At 54.5% G+C, this 22,793-nt stretch overlaps 1 protein-coding gene across 1 annotated transcript in view; it reads right to left on the bottom strand.

The window, feature by feature from the left end:
- AFAP1 (actin filament associated protein 1) overlaps positions 1-22,793 on the bottom strand; it is a 100,833-nt gene that overhangs the window by 42,817 nt on the left and 35,223 nt on the right. Inside the window, exons 3-6 of the mRNA XM_023525662.1 lie at positions 18,635-18,732; positions 9,580-9,688; positions 4,649-4,860; positions 1,114-1,293 (exon numbers count right to left, since the gene is read on the bottom strand). Coding sequence (XP_023381430.1) covers positions 1,114-1,293; positions 4,649-4,860; positions 9,580-9,688; positions 18,635-18,732 — 599 coding nt within the window. The remainder of the gene's footprint in view (positions 1-1,113; positions 1,294-4,648; positions 4,861-9,579; positions 9,689-18,634; positions 18,733-22,793) is intronic.

Genomic DNA, 22,793 nt, shown 5'->3' with positions numbered 1-22,793 from the left:
CCTGGAAACACTGTGCTAAGTGAAGGAAGCCAGTCACGAAAAGACACACGTGTGAATGTATTTCTACGAGATGCTGAGAACAGGCAACTCCATAGGGGCAAAGAGCGGCCGAGTGGCCCCCTCGGGGGGCAGAGGTGGGAGCTGTGGCGCAGTCTCTCTCTGGGGAGATGAAAACGTTCTGCAGTGAGATTACGGTGATGGCTGCGCAGCTCTGCGAAGGTGTTAAAAACCGCCGGACCGCACTGAAGAAGGGTGATGTATGGCACGTGACTTATGCCTCGATGAAGCTATTACACGAAAATGACGGAAATAGTTTTTTGCCCAAACAGAATGGCCAGCACGATCATCGGATTCTCTGACACAGTGGAAGACAAGACGGAACGAACAAGAACACGCACGACAGGTGGCAGAAGCGGGTCCACGGAACCCCGTCGGGACCACGGTCGACACGGCCACGCCTGTCCCGCGCTTGCTATGGAGACAAAAAGCCAGACGAGCATTCCTGAAAGAAACAGCTGGAAATTCTAGAGCTGAAGATTACCGTAACCAAAATGAAGAGCCCACCGAACACGTTTAATAGCAGATCAGACACAGGGAGAGAAAAACAGGGAGCTGGAAGTAACAAGAAGAAATTAACCAGACTAAAAGAGGTGGGTGGGGATAGTAAATATGCAGAAGTAGAATGTAGTGAGAGTCTCATACATACTTAAATGCAGTCAGGGGGAGGGGAGGAAATGGGGCAAAGTTACATACATTTTAAGAGAAACGGCTAAAAAGTTTTCCAAAACTTAGAAAGATGACATTCCACGGATTTTAGGGACCTAAGGAATCCGAAGCAGAATAAATAAAAATCAACATCCAGATACAAAGTGAAACTAAAAAATCAAAGAGAGAAAGTCCTAGAAGTAGCCTGCCAAGGGGAGGCAGATTGCCTCTTGGAGACGAGAGCGAAAATAATTAACCTCAAAGTAATCAGAATGTCCTTTCAAAAACCGATCTGTTCAGGTTAATCCATGTTTGTGTACATTTGAAAAACGTACGAATGAAAATAAAAACAGACCTCAGAAAGAGGTTTGGCAACGAAAACGGCTCAGAAATAAGCCGACAGCTTACCTTCAGCCACTGCTCGGCCTGCTCCTTGCTCTGGACGGCAAGAACAAGGGGGTCCGTGCCCTGCTGCGTGATCCTCAGCTCGTGCTGCTTCTTCTTGCTGTCTTTCGGGAGGTAGGTGACGCTGCAGCCCTGCAGTGGCAGCTCCATCTGAGGCTGCTGGTCCTTGGAACTTTTATAGCACTGTGTTCAACGTGACAAATCGAAGCTGCGTTACCAGCAAGGTCGCGCGGGTCACCGACAGAACCGCACGGCGGAAGCGGGCGTGCCGGCGAGGCGTCCGAGGTCTGACAGGGCAGCGGGGACGCTCACCGCCCGCGGAGGGCTCCGCAGACTCACGGGCCCCTGCGCCCAGAGCCCCGCTCCACACCAGCACCTCTGTGTGTGTGCAAACGCATCGTTCACGAGACCCGGCAGGGGACAGATCCCTGGAGCTACGTGCCCGTGGAGCTGTTCACTAAGTCGCGTGAATAGAATTTATTAGATTTGTTGAAACAACACAGCCCTACTGTGCGCAGACAACAATATGGGCACTTTATTCTATAGTCTATGTCCTTGGGTATCTGCCTGTCTCATCTCTATCTGCTTTCTGAAAGACGCACGATTTCATTACTAGTGTAAATATCAACACATGACACATAAAAATGTCGCAAAGGTTCGCCTTCTAGTTGAGCAGAGGATCCGAAACCCGTCGCTCCATTTACACAACTGCATTCACTCTAAAGACTTCAGTGCTGAGGTCGAAACCGAGACCTAGTCTCCATCATTCTTGTTTAATCTAGATCTGTAAAATCGAGAATTGACACTGTCCAGAGGTGTCCCCCGCACCCTGCTGTGTAACTGTATTACCGGGGACCGAAAGCATCCCTCCTCATGGAAATACGCGTCTAGTACAGATGTCTGGGTCCTAGCTCTGCTGCTAATTTAATCTGGGTTCCAGGAAGTTCGTGTTCTGAGCCTGTTTCCTCATTTGTAAGATGAGTTATCACTACTCTTTTTTTAAATGGCATTAAATTATTAGTAACAATAACATCTGCTACCAAGTACTGAGTGGCAACATGATATGAGGCACCTCGTACATCTCATTTAATCGTCACAGATGTGTGTTTTGCAGATTACGTCAACTTGGTTAAGTAGCTAACTTAAGCGACCAGTACCTGTGGTTAGGTAACGACCAGTCTGGCCACCTGAAAAGTGGCAGACCCGGGACTGTAGCCTCAAACCGTGAGGCCTGCAGTCCTGCCTCTAGACCATCTACTCATGAAGAAATGAATAAACGGAAACGATCATTTATAGTCCCAAAACCATGGCCCTCGTGTGGCACACTGATAGACTATGTCTGCTTCAAAAAAAATTTCAACGGATGGTTGCCCTGTCTAAAAAGGAAAAAAAAACACACCGAAACCAACTAACCTCAGATTGCTACGGATGTTTACCATTCACCAGAGATTTTTTACATTCTGACTTAAGTGCAAACAATAAAATAAAAATAAAATAACAGTCCAATGGAAGGAATCGAAAAAAAAATTTTATAGCTTATATTTTTCCTTAAGTCAAGCGCCCCCAAATGGGTGTGTCATCGGTAATCGATGAACTGCAATCTGGAGGTGCTTGCTGGCAGGGCTCCCAGGGAAGCCGGCTCCCAAACAGAGCGGCACGCAGGACAGTCACCCGCGCTCTTAGGGGAACGCGGGGCAGGAAGAGGCTGCGCAGAGCGGAGCGGCCCAGGGGTCACCAAAAGGCCTGGGTGGGCGGACCCTACGGGGGCTCTGCAGCTGGAGTGTGCCATCGAGTTGTCCCACCGCGTCCCCACCCGGTAACACACGGGATGCAAACCCCCAGGGAAGGGGGCATGCCCTTGGGCAAGCTCTCTGCCTGCAGCCCTCCCTACAGGTGAGGGACAGGTCCTTCCCTTAGTCCCGAAGGCAGCTGTGGGCCCCTCACAGGGCGCCACAGAGCTGCCCGGGCAGGGAAAGGAACGGCTTCCGAAGGACACAGAAGGCTAGTGACAGCAGTGCCCGTGGGAAGGCAGACTGGCGGGTGGTCGAGCCTGGCCGTCTGTTTTCCGTTTATAGTTTCTGTACTGTTTAAACTTGGAAAACATTTGCTTTTGTTGTCACTGCGAACTTTTTTTCAGTGTCCACAGGGGTCATCTGGGCAGTTGAATCACAGGCCACTTTGAACCAAAAAAAGCTTCATAATAAAAATAACTAACTTTGACTCTGCCCTTTATCAAAGACAGCGCTTTCATGCGGTTTTCCATTAATTTCTTCTCAAACGTGTATAACGACTCTAAACGGCAGGTATTTTCGTCCTGGTCGTGAAGACGGGAAATCTGGGTGGAGATGGAGCAGGGGAACGGTGTGGAGACAGGGGGCGGGGCGGGGACGGGGCGAGGTCGCCTGAGCCCCTGAATTACTGAGCCCCGCAGGCCGCGCGGGCTCCCCTCTCTGCGTCTTAAAACTTCTTTCTCAAAAGTGGACTGTGTATTTTCCAAACATCTATGTAATTACTGCGTCCGCATCTTAGGGCCATTATGTCAGATTGCCAATAAGTACCATCTTGATCCTCGTCATTTTTTTTTTCTTTTACTTTAAAATTCCCCCGTGGCATCATTTCTGGCATATTTTAAATTTGAGAGATTCCAGGCCACACATGTGAAAAAATACGTCCTCTCACTGTTTTAGAAAAAAATGAACAAAACCATTGATTTAGAAATATACAATGTCTTAAGAATCTAGTAAGATTCCCATAATTCACAGATAAAACTATAAAAAGAATATATAACCTCACTAAAGATACCCAGAAACGTAACTTCTCGTGTGTTCTGTTTTAATGATATAGTTTTGAGTGATTTTTTTTTTCAAGGTTAATTTGAAGGAAAAACAAAAAGCAACAACACCCTCTAGAATTCATAATTCTAATAATCAACCATAGTTTCTAACACTGGGAGGGAGGGAGGGAGGGTCCGTCACCCCATTCTCAAAACGTTTTTCCTTTCTTAACAGAATCCCTGTTGGAATAACACCTAGGTTCCCTGCTTGTCTGTTACTCTATCTTCCTACTCTGCTTCTTGGATTAAAAAAAGAAACAGAACCAGCCTTTAGCTTTCCAAAAGAATTTCCTGTCCTGGCCACGCTCCCTCCAAACCTCGCAGGCCTACCCGTCCCACTTCTGACCTGGCTCTGAGGAATCCACTGACTCACTACAAATGAGAAAACGCATCCTGCGACTTCTGGCGAGTTAAAGCACTGTGCCTTTCCACCGACATGGACCGCAGACACCGCCGGGGGGCAGGGGGCAGGGACTTGCCCTCTGCTCGCTGAGGGAGCTGGGGAGGCCTCTGGCACTGACATGGCCATCTCAGCCAGCGCTACCAGGGCCCACACCGGACCTCTGAGCTCACCACGGGCCCAAGGCCGTGCCCCCCCTTCCCCCTCGCTGATGTGATCATCGCCCGGGCACGAATCCCACCAAGTTCGGTGGCCAAGGACACGCCACCGGCTCTACCCCAGAGCAATCACTGCAAAAGCTTTACCAGTAGTTTGGTGTCTTTGATGACGCAGAGTAACTTGGTCCACTGCCCGAAGCGTTTCTTCCGCAGCAGGAAGGCACAGATCTTGGCGTCCTTCACCAGGTCCATGGAGGCCTCCTCCGAGGGCCACTGGTGTCGCGTTTTCTTCCCCTTTCCATCCTCCTCCTCTTCGTCGTACGATTCATAAGAGCTACTCATTGCATCCGAGTCATAATCTGTCAAAAACAAAGGCAGAAAAGTGAAGACCTGGTTAGGAACATCTCTCCTGGAAGGCAGCCACGGGCTCGTGTCCCTTGTTACATCGGTCAGCAAGGAAGGGGCTCCTGCGTTCAGAATCGTTAATAAAAATGAGGAGAAATAACGCTAAGCTCGGGCAGTGGAAACCTCAGTCTTAAAGTGACCACAAACCCTGTGTTGAAAACCACCCTCAGGCCTTCGGCCCTGGCAGAGCGGGCATCGCGGAGCCCACGCCAGGGCCCTGCCGGGCGAGCACGGCCCCACGTGCTCCCCAGACGGAGGCCCTGCCCACAGCGGCCCCTGCTCTCCCGCGCCCACGCCTCCGCGTTCAAGTTCTTTCTGGTCTGCAACGTCCTCGTCCCCGCTGGCATCGCCACATGAACAAGCCCCTCCTGACCCTCACGATCTGACCCAAGGCCACCCTGTCCTTGGGTCACCCTTGGGACTTTGATTTTTTGCACCTGCTCCCTCATTCTGTGATGCTGGGTTGTTTTTAGCTTCCCAAATACGTCACTCTCGCTGCCACCTCCGGGGTCTGTGCACACACGGCTCTGTCACACAGGCTTCCTGCTCATCTCACTTGGTCTCCTGCCTGTGCCTGGATGATGGCCCACCCTTCCGGGTGTGACTTACTGGCACCTCCTCCACAAGGCCCCCTGCCCTGCATCACCAAAGCTGGCTGTGAGGGACTGAACTGTGCACCCCAAATCCAGGTACTGAAGCTCCAACCCCAATGTGACTGCATTTAGGATGGAGCTTCTTGGAGGTAAAGATTAGTTAAGGGAGGTCATCTGGGTGGCTCTGAATCCAATGGGACTGGGGGAGGGGGCCTTATAAGATGAGGGAGAGAGAGACCTCATGCTCTCTCTGCGTGTGGAGACCCAGGGGGAGGTGCTGTCCCAGGCCACCGTCTCAGGCTGGGGGGTGGGGGGGTAATCAGCCATCCCAGGCCGAGGGGAGGCCCTCGCCGGCCCTGACCGCGCTGCACCCTGACCGCAGGCTCCCAGCCTCCGGAACTGTGGGAAAGCACCTGCGTGTTGTCCGGTCCCCCAGGCCACAGTGAGCTGTCACAGAGACCATGCTGACTCAGGCACTGCGTGAAGTGCCCCCGCTGGGTGCTGCCGCGCCACCGAGCAGGAACCTCGTCCTCCTGTGGCCACTGCTGTTTGCCTGTCCGTCTCCCCACAGCCCTAAGCCGTCTGGGGGAAGGGAGTCCACTTTGTGGGAGGTGACCGTCCCAGCACGTGACCATGTACCCGGCACAGGGCAAGTGCGCAAACATCTGCAGAAGGCAGAACGGTTAGATGAGCTTAAATGACACCGCAGAGCCCTCCGAAGGACTGCCGGCGCCAAGTGCCCAGGAAGCTCTAGTGGCGGTCACTGCTGATCTGAGCCCTGCTGGACGACAGGCTCCCTGAGGGCGTCCGGCCCCTCTCTGTGCCCCCCTCGCCCCCGCAAGCATCTGGAAGGCCTTCGTTTTCAAGCACATTCGAGGCCTGAGCGCCTACGTGGTGATCGAATGACGGAGGAGAGACGCGGCGAAAGCGACGGGCTGCAGCGGAGCCACGCGGCGGGGAGGGCGGCCCTTCCGCAGCAGACGCGGCACCAACGCGCCGGAATGAGTCACGCTGTGCGCGCGGCCTCGTTTCCATCCCTCACTGAGGGGGACAGAAAGACTGGAAGTTGAACCAGAATTTTACATTGTGAAAAAGGAGTCACGGAAGGATTTTGAGCAAGAAACCCAAGTGACCAAAGAGGTAACTTGGGCAATAAGGTGGCGAATGGGCTAACGCTGGGGTGACCGAGAACCGGGGGCCAGTCAGGAGGCATGTGTGACACCGTTGACAAGGACGCTGAGACGGCGCCGAGGGATGTGGGCGGGGATGAGCGGTGTTGAGGACCGCGGTCACGGGGCACAGCGGACAGGGGACGCGAGGGCGCGGTCCAGACAAGCCCTCCGCCCTGCGCGGGGCACTCGAAGTCCAGTCTAAGCACAGCGAGGACCGCCGACCGGTCACCGGAGCGAGGGCTGAACCAGTCACGGCTCTTCTTCCTTATGGTGGCGCGGTCTATCTGCGCATAATAAACGAATTCTTTCTCTGGCCTCGCCCACTCCCCAAGCACCCAACACACGACGTGCTGACAGCACTGAGCCTCGAACCTGGGCATTTAAGTTGTAGGCTCTCGCTGGGGAGAATGTGATTCAGCCAGAACACAGTGGCTGTCGCCCCGAGCAGATGAAGGGATGAATGGACTGCGTCCTTGGGGCGGCCCGGGCGTCTTCCGTTACACAGCGGGAGCCGATTCCCGTTACGCTGGGCCATGGTTTTGCTACTGTCTGTATTTGGCCAGGAGAGGTATGCACGGTGCCAGCCGACCTGAGGTAAATGGCGGCTGCCTACTGTATCGGCTTAGCAAGGCTGGAGTCCCAGCTCCCAGAATCCCGTCTTGGATGCTTCTGGGTTAGGGCTGGCCACTTGGCAGGCAGGGCGGCGGCCGCTGCCAGCGCACTGCGAAGGTCAGCGTGGGGTGCCAGACGTGGCTGCGGCACACAGCGCCCTCACTGGCCGGCCGTCCGGCCGTCCGAGCTGGTGGGGCAGTCACTGGGCCCGCCGCTCCTGCGGGTCTCTTCTGAGTCCCGGGCCAGGTGTGTGCAGCTCTGTGGGATGGGTGCCAGTTTCTCCAGTTGGTCGCCCATGTCGCTGGGTTTGCAGGAAGTGAGAGATGAAAGTGGGTTCTAATCTGTCCTCCCTCTTCCCCCTTCCTGATCCAGCTCTTCTGCCTGAGGGCCGGTCCCGCCAGGCAGAGGCAGAGGCCCCCCACAGGCTCCTCCCCTGGACCCACACTGCATAGGGCCTCGGTCCCGTACTGAGCCCGATCCCGCGACACTCACGGTGGTTCTGCTTCTCTGATAGAACCGTACCCGGTACGGGTTCGGCAAAGCTGTCGCAAAGTCCCCGTGTTCCTGAAGGCAGCATGACCCCACCCTGACCTGCAGAGTCAGCTCACTGCCACAGTTCCTGGGGGTGGGGGCAGTGAACCACAGCCATCTGATCAAAGAAGCCGCAGGGCGCTGACCAGCTGCTCCCCAGTGTGAGGCCACCTATTACTCTTTCTTCTGGAATTAGCTCAACAAAAGTTGCCTCCAGTCAGCAACTGAGCAACTGAGGAAGAAACAGGACAGGACACGTCACCCGTATGGGGCTTCTCAGGCTGGAAATTACTGAGGCCCCAACAGTTAGTCAAAACTACCAGCCCTGCCTCACCCTGCAAGTCTGCCGGGGCCGGGGAGGAAGGCGGGAGGGGACGAGGCTCCGGCGGCTCCGGCCCTGGGAGGCAGCGCGTCAGAAAGAAGTTCTCGCTCTTTGCTAGGAGAAAGAAAGGAATTCGACGGAGTTTCGAATCACATCAAGCCATTTCGTTTGTGTTTTTTAATTAATATATCTTCTGAAATAGTGAACGCTTAGAAATTACCTGACTGCGTTTTTCCCAAACAGTTCTTGGAGAGAGAAATTAAAATATTGAACCTCTAGATCTCAAAACCAGTACTTCCTAAGCTTACAGATCTGTCCCTTTCTTCATTCCGAGGGTGACAGACACTCATCGACTTGGCCTCGGTCTGTGTCGGGACAGTTCCGGAGCCTGAGCGGACGGGCCCGAGGGGGCTGGCAAAGGCCCCTGCCTTCCGGGGGCATCCGGCCCAGCCGCCGGGGCTCGGTGCCTCCCTCTGCGCACTCAGGACACACGCTGGGCGCGGGGTTTCCCTGCGCCCCCCGAGATGGAGCCTGCTTGGCTGAAACGGCCCCGCCTGTGCACTGCCAGGGCAGAGAGAGCAGAGCACTCGCGGTCCTGTGCAGCACAGATCCGGGGACACGGAGGCGGCCCTGCGCAGGAGGAGGGCGTTTCCACAGGAGACAGGAGAGCACGCGCGGGTGTCACTGTGCCGGCAGCCTCGGGGCCACGGCGGGCACGCGCCTTTCCCGCCCCACCTCCTCTGTCACAGGGGCGGCTGGCTGGACTCCCGCCCTCAGTGGCCACGTGCTCAGATGGCCCGCTCATCACGAGATGGTAGCACCCTGCCCGACAGAACACCGACAGGGGAACTAAACCAACGGTCCAAGAAAAGGCTTCCGGTGTCGGCGTGTCGTTCTCGTCCTGAATTTAAAAGCCGGGCACTAACAAAGAAGTGCTTCTGAGAGCACTAGTCACCTCGGGACCACGGTCTTCTGGGAAAACCTGTGTGAATAACAGACACCAAAGCCTCTGGCTGAGATGCCTGTCTGTTTGTACCTGCTCATCTGCAGCCCGGCAGACGCCAGTCTCACGGTGGCACAGTGAAGGCGGCCTAGGAGGGACCCGCCGCCCGAGGGAGGGGCACATACCCATCAGCACATGCTGCCACAAAGTCACTTCCCTCTGACCAAAAGGAACGTTTCATTTCCACACACGTTTCCACAGCAAGAAGATTCACTAATTCTGAGTCACAAAAAAATGACGATCCGATGACCGAAGATGCTTACAAGGCACTTCAGACTTTTGCAAGCGTTGTCTGGATTTACCTCTTTGGGTCAAAACTGACTTTGCCCCACATTTCCACCATGTTCTGGAAAGCCCGATCTCCCTCCCACCCGGAAAAGGGGCCAGACTCCGCCCCCACCCCCAGCCCCGGAGCCCAGCAGCCGGCGGCCCACACTCACTTGCGGTGATGTACTCCGGGGCTTTCCCGGGACTCAGCGGCACGGCCTCCTCGTAGTAGCCTTCCGGGAGCGAGGATGTCGGCAGCGGGGGTGGCCCGCTGTCAGGCGGCTATGGAGAAGAGGGAGGGACAGCGTGACCGGAGGAATGAAGAACGCCGACTCTTCGAGCAGGCGCGGACCCGCACTTCCCTCTCTCCTCTGTGAAGTCTCTGGCATGAAAGCCCTTCGCCCGCAAAGGTCGCGGAGTTCAGCTGCTGACGGCTCGCGTGCAGCCCCAGCCCGGCCCTGGCCGCGCACCCCAGGCCGGACCCGCTGCTGGCGGCCGTCGGACCTGTAGCCCGGCTCCCGGGGGCGCCCTGCTTCTGGATGCCAATGTCCCCTTTCGACGTGGATCGGGCTAAGGGGCACCCCCCAGAGCGAGCATGCACCTCTCCCCTCTGTCCCCATGGCTCCCCCCACACCACTGACCCGCCAAGGTCCCCAAAGCCGCTTTTCTTCTCGGTGGCCCGCATGGCGGTGCTGGGTGCCCCAAGAGCACAGGGACAGCTCGGTCACAGAGCAACCCCTGGTGGGCGGCAGCGTGCCCGGCATCTCCCCCAGGCTCCCATACATGCCCAGAAAAAAAAGGACGTCACCTAGGAGACACTCTCAAGAGAAACTGGACGTCTCCTCTGGGGACGGAACCTGCTCGTTACTAAAACCAGTCGTGTGAGTTTCCTGTCAAACTGAGGCGAAGGCCCTCAGGGTTCGAGGCGAACTTCAGGACACAGAAGGGCCGGTGGCTGGGGACTCCCCCAGTCCGGCCAGGGGTACTCGGGACTCCCCAGTCCGCCGGCCTCCGGGACCCAGCTGCAGCCCTTTCTTCTCTCAAACGCTCCCGACGACTCGTGCCCAGCGGCCTCCCTCCCTGTCAGCGTCGACAGTTTACTGGTTCTGACGCCAGCGGCAAGGGTCGAAGGGACAGAGAGCCCACACCGGCCAAGCACCAGCTCAGCCTGGCGCCTCTGTCCTGGTCACAGGTCGCATCAGTCAGGAATCCTTCAAGGTGGACACAGAAGGTACCCAGAGTCTCAGCCTGCTCGAAACCAGACGCCGCTCCGTGAGGGAGCTGGGGTTTCCAGCCCCGCTCCGCCCGCCGAAGGCCTTGCCGGCGTTCACGCTCACTCTCCCTGCCTCGTGTGACTCGTTCGCACCACCTGCGTCCCGCGAACAAACTGGGAAGATGTCACCGAGGACAAAACAGAGGCCTCGAACTGAAGATCTGCTGAGCTCGGCCCCCGGCAGAACACTGTTCCCGAGAAGCCCTGGGGGTTCGATCCACATAAGCTCTGGATGTAAATCCCAGCACTTTCTATGTAACTTAACTCCAACTCCAACAAGTCCCTAAGGAAGGACTAACCAATCACCCACTGCGTTCGGCCCGCCCCTCCTCTCGCCAGGTCAAGGAAGATGATTCACTCAAGGTCACCTGCAGACACCCCTTCCTACAGGAAGGCAACCGCTCCCCGCCGCCACAGTCCGGGGTCCCAATAACTCTCTTCCTCTGCACTGCCCCCCACGGCTGGCTTCCCGGGCTGCCATCATCCTGTGGCCTCACGGGACCGGGACCGGGACCAGGTCCTTTGCACCTTCCTGAAGAGGCAGCACTTAAAACGGACCCAGATTCATGGTGCTCGGCCCTGGGCAAGGTCTGGACAGGGGTTAAAAATCTCTGCTTATCGCTTTTGGAAAGGAGCCGTTTGATTCACTGGGTGTCTTCGCTCACGAAACAAAGGGTGTTCCAACTTCCACTTAGCACGCTGAGACACTCGGATGACTCACATCCCGGGAAAGCGTTCCAGGTCGCCGAGTGGAACGCGGGAAGGAGTCAGCCGCCCTTCCCAGGGCTGCGAGTGACGTGGAGGTGTTAGGTGAGCTGCTTCCCGTCCTGCCCGTGGTATTTCTCAGCCGAGATTTTCAAACTCTACCAGGGTCGAGCATTTGGCAAGACCTGTCAACGGGTATGCCCTCAGAGCCAACGACTGCACTTCTAGAAATACACGCCAAGAAGGTCTACTGGTCATGTGAGCAGGACTGTATGATGTTCAACCCAAGTCTGTTCAACAAACTCTAAAAACACCTGACTCCTCACCCAGAGAAGCTGCTTCGATATTCCGGCCTGTCCCTGTGCGGACATTTCAAAGGATCGTGCCTATCTACAATTTACTGGAAAAATCTCTGCTAGATACTGTATTTATCATTTTCAAAATCAGAAAAGTTGAACTATTTTTGCTTTGAGGTAATACCTCTCAAAAAATAATACCTCTAGAGAAGCACCCTCTCTCTCTCTCAAAAGGCACCGGCACTCCACCCCCCAAACACCGCTGTCCCCGGGCCCGCCCCGGGCTCTCGCAGGCTCAGGCGGCGGCGCCACGGCGTGAAGGGGAGAGGCTGGACGGAGGAAACCGCCTGCTGCACGCTGCCTTCAGCTCCTAATCTTCCTTCGGATCCTTTCCGGTAGGTGAGGCATCCCTAAAATCGCACTTCACAGGAATTTTTTAAGGTACGGGGGAGGGAAGGCGGGTTTCCAGCAGGGATCGTGGAGGGCCACAGGACAGCGCTCAAACACGGGGCGTGCCTTCCGCACGGGTCCAGCTCGTCCTGGGTCTACGCGACCCTCCCGTAACTCAGAGGCCGGTCCCCAAGGGGACCAGCCCTGATGACCGTCCTGGCTCTGATCCCTCTTCTAGCACTCTTCCAAAGCCAACTTCACCTATGCTATGATTCAGTGAGAGCTGACTCTGTGGCCTCGCTGATCGATGACATGGCCATCTCCGGCGAGAGCAGGTACTCGAGTGTACCTTTAAACAACATTACCACACGCCGACAGCGGCTTTACCCTCGCTGGGTTTTGCGACTTTCGCTCAAGGTTGGAAGAGACCCGGTCTGTACACGAAGCTGCAACCCCGTCTCGTACCTTATCATCACCAGCGTCTGCCTGGACTGGCTCTCGCGAAACACACGCTGATGAAATAAGGGACCGAAGTCTAACCAGCACGGCCGCCTTCGACGCTTAAAAAGGGAGATGAGCTGTTTTCCTCAAAGAATAACTGACCTTGGCTCTCGACATAAAAGACAGAAGTGACATGGTGCCAGTCACTAGGTCACTTTTAAGTCCACCAAAATGTTTCTCCCTCAGATTAATGCTTCAGTGAAAGCTACGTTTTAGCTGAGCAAACCTCACCTGCCCTCAGGCACTGCACGCTTCTCCTGTAAGGTGTCCATGTGTTATCGGAGCAAACCAGCGCTCACAACTGGACAGGAACGTACCCAATCTACGGGCCTGCCTGGCTCACAATACTGGCCTTAAAGTAATTCCCAGCTTTTTGAAAAGAAAAGCCCATCAGTTTTTGCCTTTGCTACTTTAAGGAAAAGCCTCACAGAGCATTCTTTTTCCATTAATAACAATAAATACTATGTTTATGTAATTGTATGATCTAAATATAATTACTATTATTACTATTATTTCAATAATATGACAATAACCACCACCATCTACTGTTTGCCTGCCATGCGACAGCCACCGTTCTGGGATACTCTGTATATATTTTCTCTTGTTCAGAAAATAACGGAGACTTTGGTATTCTTATTATGATTTCATGAATGAGACTGAAGCTCGAGAGATGACAGACCTTGCGCAGTGTCACACGCGCCCGGAGATTAGGCAAGAAGCCATAGTCAGCCGGGGTTGGCACTGACCACTGCACTGGAAGCTTCGAAACGGCAGGGATGACATGTCTGCGTCACGGCCATATCCCTGGGCACCTACTATTGTGGGGGGCCGAGTGCAACAGGAGTCGGGGAGGGACCGAGACCGAACCGGCCCTCTGAGGGCAGCGGGTCCACACCCGCAGCTTCCGCATCACGTGGTAACACGGAGCCAGCATTTCCCAAGCACAGCTCGCGCTCCCCCACTGTCTACGTCACGCCAGCGCCTCCCACACCTGCCTCCCCCCGACTCCCACTTTGCCTCCACTGCCCTCTGCCACCCTCCCCTCCGCTGCCTCCCCCTGCCACCCCGATTTATTACTCAGTGCTTTGCACCAGTAACACTAATAGACTGAGACCTGATTTCAGCAGGAGAAAGACCAGCCGAGAACTTGGAATCTCTCTCTGGCTTTAATTCTATGTACGTGGTGGCGCATCCAGATTCCGTTTTTCTGGTCACAGGGATTCAAATCTGTTAAGAGTAACAGTCAAAAATGATAAAATCTGACATAAGATTAGGGTTCATGGTCTGGTTCTGACACATACTAGCAAAACCCTTCTCTAACGGACAGGAACCTCTCAGAAGCACCCTACAACGCGCATGCTGTAATCTCGACTTCCACGCCATGGCGTGCCCTTTAGGGAGGCATCCAGGTCGTGAGGGAAACTGAGGACCGGATGAAGTAATGTTCAGTTGATAACGAAACTGTATAGTCTAAGCTGCAAAAACGGTTTCAGTCCTAACATCAAGAATTTAGAGTCGTCTTCTTGACAAAATAAGAGCTCCATCCAAACGACGCCCCGCTCCGCTCCGATGGCTGGCTAACCGCGTTCCGCACGGCGCCCGAGTACACACTGGTCCGTGTGCACACACTAAGTTTCCCTAGTGCCGTCTGTGCAGCGAGGAACGAAGGCTGAGGGGCCACGCTGGCGTCCCGTCCCCCACCAGGGGGCAAGTGTCCACAGGGTGCGGCCGCGGAGTGATTTAAGATAAAGACGCCCCAGGGACTGCACAGGAGGCTAAGCTCTGAGAGTCCCCGATACCAGGGAAAGAGGAACGAGATGGTTCAGTCCACTAGAAGGACCGCGCCCGATTTCACAGGGAAACAAATGGTTTTTTTGTCATTTTAAATTGTGGGCTTTAGTCTCAGCTCGCAAAGGGTGAAATACCTAACTCTGTGACATAACCTCAAAGAGCCTCGGGACACCACCGGCCGGAGAGAACGAAGCTGCTGCACAGGGATTTGGAGAGGGCGAAACACAAGCAGCGGACGGGCGGTGAGGGCTGCGCCCAGACTTCACGGCTTCAGAGACACGGACAGCAGCCCAGGGTCGCCAGGGGCCGGGGCCGGGGGCTGGGACTCTGCGTCTCATGGGACAGAGTTTCAGTGTGGGGGGCGGGCGGAGATTTTGGGGATGGTGGTGGTGATGGCTGCACAGTAGTGTGAATTCACTTAGTACCACTGAACTGGCCACTTAAGCGTGGTTAAAATGGTAAAGTGAATGTTATGCATATTTTACCAAATAAAAAACAATTTCGTTGCTATCTGCTGGCACGATAATTTTCTAGAAAGTGCCTTGACTGCATATCATGCATATTCTATAGAGCCCCCCAAAGTCCACCTTGCTCTCCCCTCTCTCAGCCGTGGAGGGAGATCGGAGCCGCCTGTTTGTAGGCTCAGAGCTTTGCTGAAGGGGCGGGAGGCTGGCTGGACCAGACCCGGGAGCCGTGCGGTGGCCCTGGAGGCCGGGGTCAACACGGATGGGGTCCACTCCCCAGTGGCACACGCAGCCACTCTTTCGAGCCCCTCTAAAGGCCTCTCGGCCACAATGAAGGGACCACGGGCTCCCACGGAATGCCCCAGGCTACCGCCACACCTACTCCGAGGGCAAAACCACACTCCAACATTCCCTGGTGGCTGAGGCGACACCAGCGCGACGAGGCCGACTGACGTCCGCTCCCCGAGCTTGGGCCGCCACCCACACTTCCGCCTGTGCAACGTGGGCCACGCAAAGCACAGAAGCAAACGCCCCCTTCGAAAGGGGAAAGTTTATAGCTCGGTGAGAAGGTCCACATCGGGCGTTGCTGTTCGCTGGTCAAAAATTTCAGCTACGCAAGATGAGTAAGTTTCAGAGGTTGCTGGGGAAAAAGAACATCAAGAGACGGCTAACGAGAACTGCCCAAAACACTGCTACGCACTCAAGGGATGAAAGGGCAAGAGTTAACTCCTTAGAGTTTAGAACACAAGCTGACGAAAAACGGCAGTATCCACTCAGGATGCGCCGTAACGGAGGTAAACGTGCGATGGCATTGCAAATGAATGAGAAAGAATAAACGGGTAGAGAATCACAAATCTTACACTGAAAATCATCTTCCATCGCTTACAGTTGCTTTGGTGATCATCCAAACTGCTCTGCGTGGCCACAGGCCCTTGGTGACCTAATCCCTGCAGTGTCCTGCCCAAATCATACTGTCCACCAGCACAGACGTGCCTGCAAGGCTCCCCGCCCATCTGGCTCTTGCCCTGGCTTGTGTCTTAATTTAGGGCACACCCTCTGGCCGGCACGGCTTCCTACCCACTCCATCTCTACTCCACCATGCGCTAACGCTCCTGAAAGTCGATGTGCCAACAGCAAATAGTCAGCCAACTGGCCAAAGGCCAGTTCACCGAAGGCAGACTTAATTTGCTAAATGACCGGCTTACTCGCTGAATAACGAATTCACTGAAAAACTATCAGGAAAACAGTCGAGCTATCTTAACCAATCCCCACTCAGCTGAGGGGCTGAGCTGACAGGCGTCCTTCCTTCCCACACGGCCCCACACTCAGAGAACGTAGCCTGGGGCCTACATCAAAATCCTGGGGCAGGTAACAGCATGGCCTGGAGGCCGAGGGAAAACACACCCAACACCCAAGTACCAGGCCCCAGCGGGGAGAAATCGCCCATTGGTCAAACCGCACTCAAAGGTATTTGTTTAAACCTCAAATATTCAAAGCATATGGAGACCTTTTTAGACTTCCTCACACTAACCACCTTTTCTGAATAACCAACCACCAGTTCCAATTCTATCGAGAGGCGGGCAGAGCCTATGCCAGGGAGGGTGAGAGACGAGGAGAGGAGCGAGAGGAAGGAGGGCGAGGAGAATGAATACTCAACCGCACCTGAGGGAAAAGCCCTAGACATGGCGGACGACGCTGAGCATCGCATGAGCGTTCTCTGCCTGAAACAGGCATTGAAGCTGATCTTCACTCGGTCTGGCCTGGCACATCTGGGACATGTACCTGAGGCCAGACCACTTAGATGGCACTTTAGATAGCACTAAATTAGAGCCCGAGAAAGTCCTAGAACCACCACAACCTTCTGGCTGCTTCTAGGTGTTCGCATTTCACCTCCAATCTCGAAACGCCTTTCCTGATCTGAAATGCGACAATGACAACTAGACCAAGCAAATCAGGGCATATCATAGGACAGCCTCAGGCTCGGACAAGCTTAGAAAGAAAAATAAAAATAAACCAGAAAATAAAAACCAGGAAACTCGTGAACTACTGATTTCTCGCCTTGTTCTCTATCTTTGAGTTAAATATCAGTTAATAAAATTCATGTCATTGACACCTGCTGGCCTATAATTTTGCACTCTATCTAACAGCAAGTGAGACAATGAGGAAAAGAGCTAATCAAGTCACCGCTTCTACTACGAACGGGACGGGAGTTTCGAAAACACAGTAATTAAAAGTTTATAAAGAAGAAAAAATATATAAATATAATGGTAAAAAAGGAAAAACAGCACATAAAATCATATATTCAATATACTCTCAACTGCAGAAAGATTAAATACGTAGAACAGAAAACGAATGTAAGCTACAAATGTGAGCCACACACGGAATTTAAAATTTTCCTGCAAGACAGAGAGATTTACGAAATTGATTTCCTTAATATACCTTCTCTCGGCACTTCCAAAAATATTAAAATTCAACATGTGATCGATGTAAAAATTAAGGAGATATTCTACGTCCTTTTCTCGAAGCCTCCAAGTCCGGCATGTATTTGACACGCAGCACAGCCCACCGTGAACCAGCCCACTGCCAGTGCTCAGCAGTCTAAATCGTAACAGTAAGTGACAGAGCTGACCCTGGAAGCGGGTGGCCGTGCTCCCCGCTCCGCACCCTCACTCCGCTGCCTCCCTGGGCTGGGGCTCCAGGACAGGCTCGCGTCCCTGACACACCGTGGCACGTGCCCACGAGCCCCGCCTGCCTCAGCCCTGCCACCACGCCTCCCAGTCGATGCTGTGAGAACAGGCTGGATTTGAAATCGAAAGAACAGCTTACAATTTTTGCCTTTCCTACTTAGTATAGGACCTTGGACGAATCACATTATCCTCATTAAACCTCAATTTCCTTTCCTGGAAAATGGGTATACGTGCTATTCACGTGTTTAGAGTTGAATTAGGGGTTCTTTGAGGTTGAGCTGTCAGGATTAAATGAAATTACAGGTGAAAGTGACAAGCATGATCTGTGACGTGGCAGGAGCCCAGTCAGTGCTAATTTCCTCTGTCCTCCTCTAAAATGGGATCACTGAGCACCTACTGCACACTGGCCCTCGGCCTGGGCCCAGGCAGGACAAAATAAACGACACACAGCCCTGGCTTCCTGCAGCTCTCACCCTGGTGGGGAGACACTTAGATGATTCCCAGAGGAAGCGAGCGTCAGAAAGAGAGCTACCGAGTAAACGGGCCGTGCTCTAGTTCTCAATTAAAGTCCCGTTCCCCAGTAAGCAGACGAGCAAACAGCGAAGGGCAGAAAACGCCGGATGGGCACGTAAAAAACTGCGTCTGTATACCCCGGCTCCGAAAGCGGTAAAAGAACTCCAAGATAAATTTTTAACGTATTAGATCAAACAAAATACACATCCCTAGAATGTATTCATATTTTTCTTATGAAAAAAAATTGTTTATCCCCAAAGAAGCATAACGGTGAATATCAAAGTTTCAGACTAAGGTATTCAAATGCGGTTTTACCCCGGAGAGAGGGTCAGGTCCCAGGCTGTGCTGTCACTGCTGTGCCTGTTACACCCTGTGATCTTTCTTCTAACCTGAGAACAGATTTCCGTAATTATTGAAGCGACGGCAGCCTCCTGAGGGAGGCTGCACCGTCGGCCTCCCACTGGGCCTTTGCCGCAGCCCTGCCGCACCCCGCGGAGGCCCCACCCCCTTCCTTCTGAGTCGGGCTGTCGGGCTGGCACCTGCCCTGGATGGAGCCGGGCGGGAGCCGGGCAGCCGGGGTTCTTGCTGCGGACGCGGGGCTCACTCACCAGCCACGGCTGCGGGATCTCCGGCAGGGGCATCTGGGGAGGGGCTGGCAGGCTGCCGGGCGGCTCTTGCTTCGGAGCATGGTCTTTCACCTCCAGACCTGTAGGTACCAATCACACCACAGAGGGGATGAGACGGGGAAGACGGCGCCGCTCCCGGTGGCCGCTTCCTCCGGCTGCAGCGGACACTCCGCAGATATTTACTTCCGCTCATCCTTCCGCTGCTCCTGCAAGGTACTATTCTCCATTATACAGGTGAAGACTCTGCGGCTGAAGAAAAGGGTTAAGGAACTTATCTGAAAGGTTAACAGGTAGGAGGGATGGAGCTGGTTCTTCCCGATACCAGAGGGCCTCGCAGAGTCAGGTGAGCGCGAACCCGTGTACTAAGGGGGCGACGCTGTCCTGGGGATCAGGACGTTTGCTCTAAGTACCCTCTTAAAGGCAGAGCGTGCCCTGACTGATTCAAGCTCAGACCCTCGGGGCGCTCCTATTCCAGCTGGGGGGACGGGGGGACAATACAGACAGTATCCGCACTGTCTCAGAAAACGTGGTGAGCGCTATGCCACTGCAGGCAAGAGAGAGGAAGAAACTACTTTCAATTTGGGCACGGTGTTATTTACGTGCCAAGAGCTCACCTGGAAAGGCCTAGAAGAACAATCACTTGACGATAATCACCTATAATGGGTGAAGCACGATGCTACAGGCTAGGAGAGCGATATTAAAAGATAAAGTCCCTGGCCTCCTCGGGTGACAACGCAGACCGGAATTTGGGTGGAGAACTCGAAACAGTGAAAAAGGAAAGAAAGAAGGAGAAAGAACAGATGGAAACTACCGCTAACGCAATCGGTGGGTGAGTTTTAAGCAAATGAAAGAGCTGAAGAGAAAATCAGAGAATGGGAAATATCAGAAGGTTCGTCCAGGACGAAGCATGGAGAGATGAGGGGCTGGAACTCATTGGGCAGAGAAGAGAGGAGGCGAAATCGGGGAAAAACAGTGGCCCCTGGGGCGAGGGCCCACACGCTGCGGGTGCCCAGACCACGAGGCTGGGAGCGGCTGCGAGGGTGCGCGCTGAGCTGAAGCCGAGGAGAGATGCCGCGGAGAGATGCCGCCTGTACCAGCGAGGCACAGGAGAGAGGAGCAGTTACCGCGCGTCTCCGGTGCGCCACGCACTGCTTGGCGACACCTCATACTGTCCCGTTTGACCCTCACGGCATCTCTGAGGCAGATGCTACTACCTGCCCTCTGCACAGATGTGGAGCTGAAGCATAAAGAGACAAAGTCACTCGGGCAAGGCCACCTCCTTGGTGACGGGCAGAGCCAGGAACCGGAGCCGGTTTGTGGAGAAGGCACACGTGACCGTGTCAGAGCCTCGCCGGTGCGGCGGGCCTGGGCCTCTCCCGTGCACAGCGGCAGCTCGCGAGGGGCCGGGCAGGGGGCAGTGGCGTCGTTTCACACGCGAACGCTTCACATTCGCCCCTAAACACGGTCCCCGTCCTGTGCTCGGGTCTGAGCTTCTGGTCCCCTCTCCACCCCGGGCCTCCCGCGGCTCGCCTTCGATCTGCTACCGAATCCTTCAACCCATGGTCCATGTTGACAAGCGACACATCTAATTGTGTCACACCATGGCTTCCTACACTAAAAACCAAGGAACTGCACATCGAATGAACTTCAAATGCGTGACGTGTATCGTACGTGAATTATCTCTCAAAAAAGCTGTTCGAGGAAATCCCTCCGTCCCGCCCAGCTCTCTCCCCGCAGCCCCCGGCGTCTCGTGTGGCATCCTCCAGGAGTCGCCCGGCCCTGCTCCCGCTCTCACTGGACTGGCTTGGACTCCCCTCGGGGCGCCCCTTACCCTCGTGCTCCCTAGAACAGCACTTACCAGGCTGTCGCCACCGGCGTCTCCGTCCCCCCCCCCCACTACGGGCTAAAGCGTTAGGGCATCAGGCCCGAGGCCGCTGGCTTTACGAGGGACTCCTTGTCAGCTGACCCTTGTAAGCTGGCTGGAGTCTGGAAACGCGGGTTTCAGAAGTGTTTTCATCACCCCTAATGGATAGAGTCGGTTTACTGTGCCTAGATTGCTTGTGCAAACGACGTGGCTTAGGACAGACACCTGCTGTGATGGTTCGGTGCGTGTCAACGCGGCCGGGTGGAGGGATGCCCAGCAGCTGGCAGAACGTTCTTCCCAGGTGTCTCTGCAAGGGTGCTGCTGGGCCAGACCAGCGTCTGACTGGGGACTGAGTGAAGGGGCTGGCCCTGCCCAGGGCAGGGGTGGGGGGGCATCGCCGCACCCCCGAGGGCCTAAACAGAACAGAAAGGGAGGCGGGGCGAACAGGCTCTCTCTGCGAGGGCCCATCTTCTCCCGCTCCCAGCCGCTGGCCTCCCGGTGCTCGAGTTTCTGGACTCCGCTCGGGCCTTACACTGTCAGCCCCCGACCCCCAGGCCTTTGGACTGAGAGAAATTACACCACCAGGATCCCGGGCTCTCCTCCCGCAGACAGCGCTTCGGGGCCTGCTCAGCCTCCAGCCGCTCACAGGAATCTCTCTCAATCTCTCTCAATCTCTCTCTCTCTCTCTCTGCCCCCTACTGTCCTGCTTCTCCAGAGAACACTAACGAGCCTGCTTTTCTGGGTGTCTGGAATTTCGGTACTGCCAGGCAGAGGGGGAGCACGTGAACAGCCCCCAGCGAAACCCTCGGCACTGAGTCTCTAACTGAGCTTCCCAGGGCGCTGCATTTCTGTTGCTGAGGAGAGTGTGCTCTGTGTGACCCTCCAAGGAGAGAGACGACAGGAAGAATGTGTGCAGACCCTCCGGGCTCCGCCTGTGTCTCTCCCCCGCTGCCTCTGTACTAAGTCCTGGGTGTGAGAAAGTACAGCTATACGCTGAGTCCTCCTAGTAAATCTCAGAATGTCGGGGTGCTCTTGGGGGCCCCTCGACACACCCATTATTCCATTAGCTCCTTAAAGGCTTAATCTTTCTATACCTGGAGACTAACACAGTACCTGGCACACAGTAAGACCTTCGATGACAGCTTAATGAATAAATAACTTCGTAAGTTAATGAAAAAATGGATGTTTCAGAAAGATGCCGGAAGTCAAGATGGTTCGAAGGCAAAAGAGGCTGGAAGAGGAAAGACTGGAGTTTGAATGAGACGCACCTTTAGCGGGCTGTATCCTCAGCAGGATGTCTGTGATCACTGCCTTTTTCTCTCTGACGGTTGATGTTAGATATTCATGGTCCAGAAGCTCAAGAAAGAGACGAAGTTCAACTATTAACTCTTCCATTGCTGAAAACAAAGGAGAGAGGAAAGGTACTATGAGACCCACTGGCTTGCAAACGTCAAAACGCAAAATGTTAAATTTTACTCAAAGTATTTCATTTTCGGCTTGATTGCTAAATGGAGTATTTCAACATGAAAAACAAGTTTGCTGAATCCGGTCGACTGAAAGATTCCCACACCATCTTCTACTGAGGCAACGACACTCAGCTGGGAGAAGCTGCAAAGCCAGGTGGCCAGTGGGCGTCAACACCCAAAAGCCTGACATCATCACTTGATGTCAACGGCATGGCATTAAATTTTAGGGTCAAGAAGGAGATGGCAGTTTCAAATGCCAAAGGGTTTTCCAATAACCACTGGGACGTGGTTTCGGAAACTCAACTCTGCTTTTGCAGGGCTGGCTCCATGCGCGGGCAGATGAAGAGCACTTTGTGCAGTTACAGCAAGGGACGCCGGATGCCGAGGACTTGAAGGACGCAGGTCCTGGCTTCCTAGCACATCTTTTCCTTCTAAAAGTGTGGCAGACCTTCCCCTCTGACAGCCACGAGATGGGACCACGCGGCTGATGTCAGCGAGGTTTCCATCATGCTGTGACCCTCGAGAGTCCACAAGGTCCAACCAGTTACATGACAGAAGACATCTGTCACCCTTTCCTGCACTGATGGTGCAAATGCGAGGGTGGCAGAAGTGCTGGCATCTCGCTCAAAGCTGTGACATCAAACGGTGCCAACGGTCACTGTAATCTTCACCCTACACTTACAGTAAAAAAAAAAACATGCTACTTTCACTAAGAGTATTTCTGACGAGTGAAGAACTAAACTTCACAGCCCTTATTCAATCTCCGCCCACGAGGACAAACCTTTCCGGTACCCATGACGAAACGGGCAGC

The sequence above is a fragment of the Pteropus vampyrus genome, unplaced genomic scaffold, assembly GCF_000151845.1.
Source record: "Pteropus vampyrus isolate Shadow unplaced genomic scaffold, Pvam_2.0 Scaffold589, whole genome shotgun sequence".
NCBI classification, from domain to species: domain Eukaryota; kingdom Metazoa; phylum Chordata; class Mammalia; order Chiroptera; family Pteropodidae; genus Pteropus; species Pteropus vampyrus.
The sequence above is the reverse complement of the archived record's forward strand: the minus strand, read 5'-3'. Positions and strand labels throughout refer to the sequence as shown.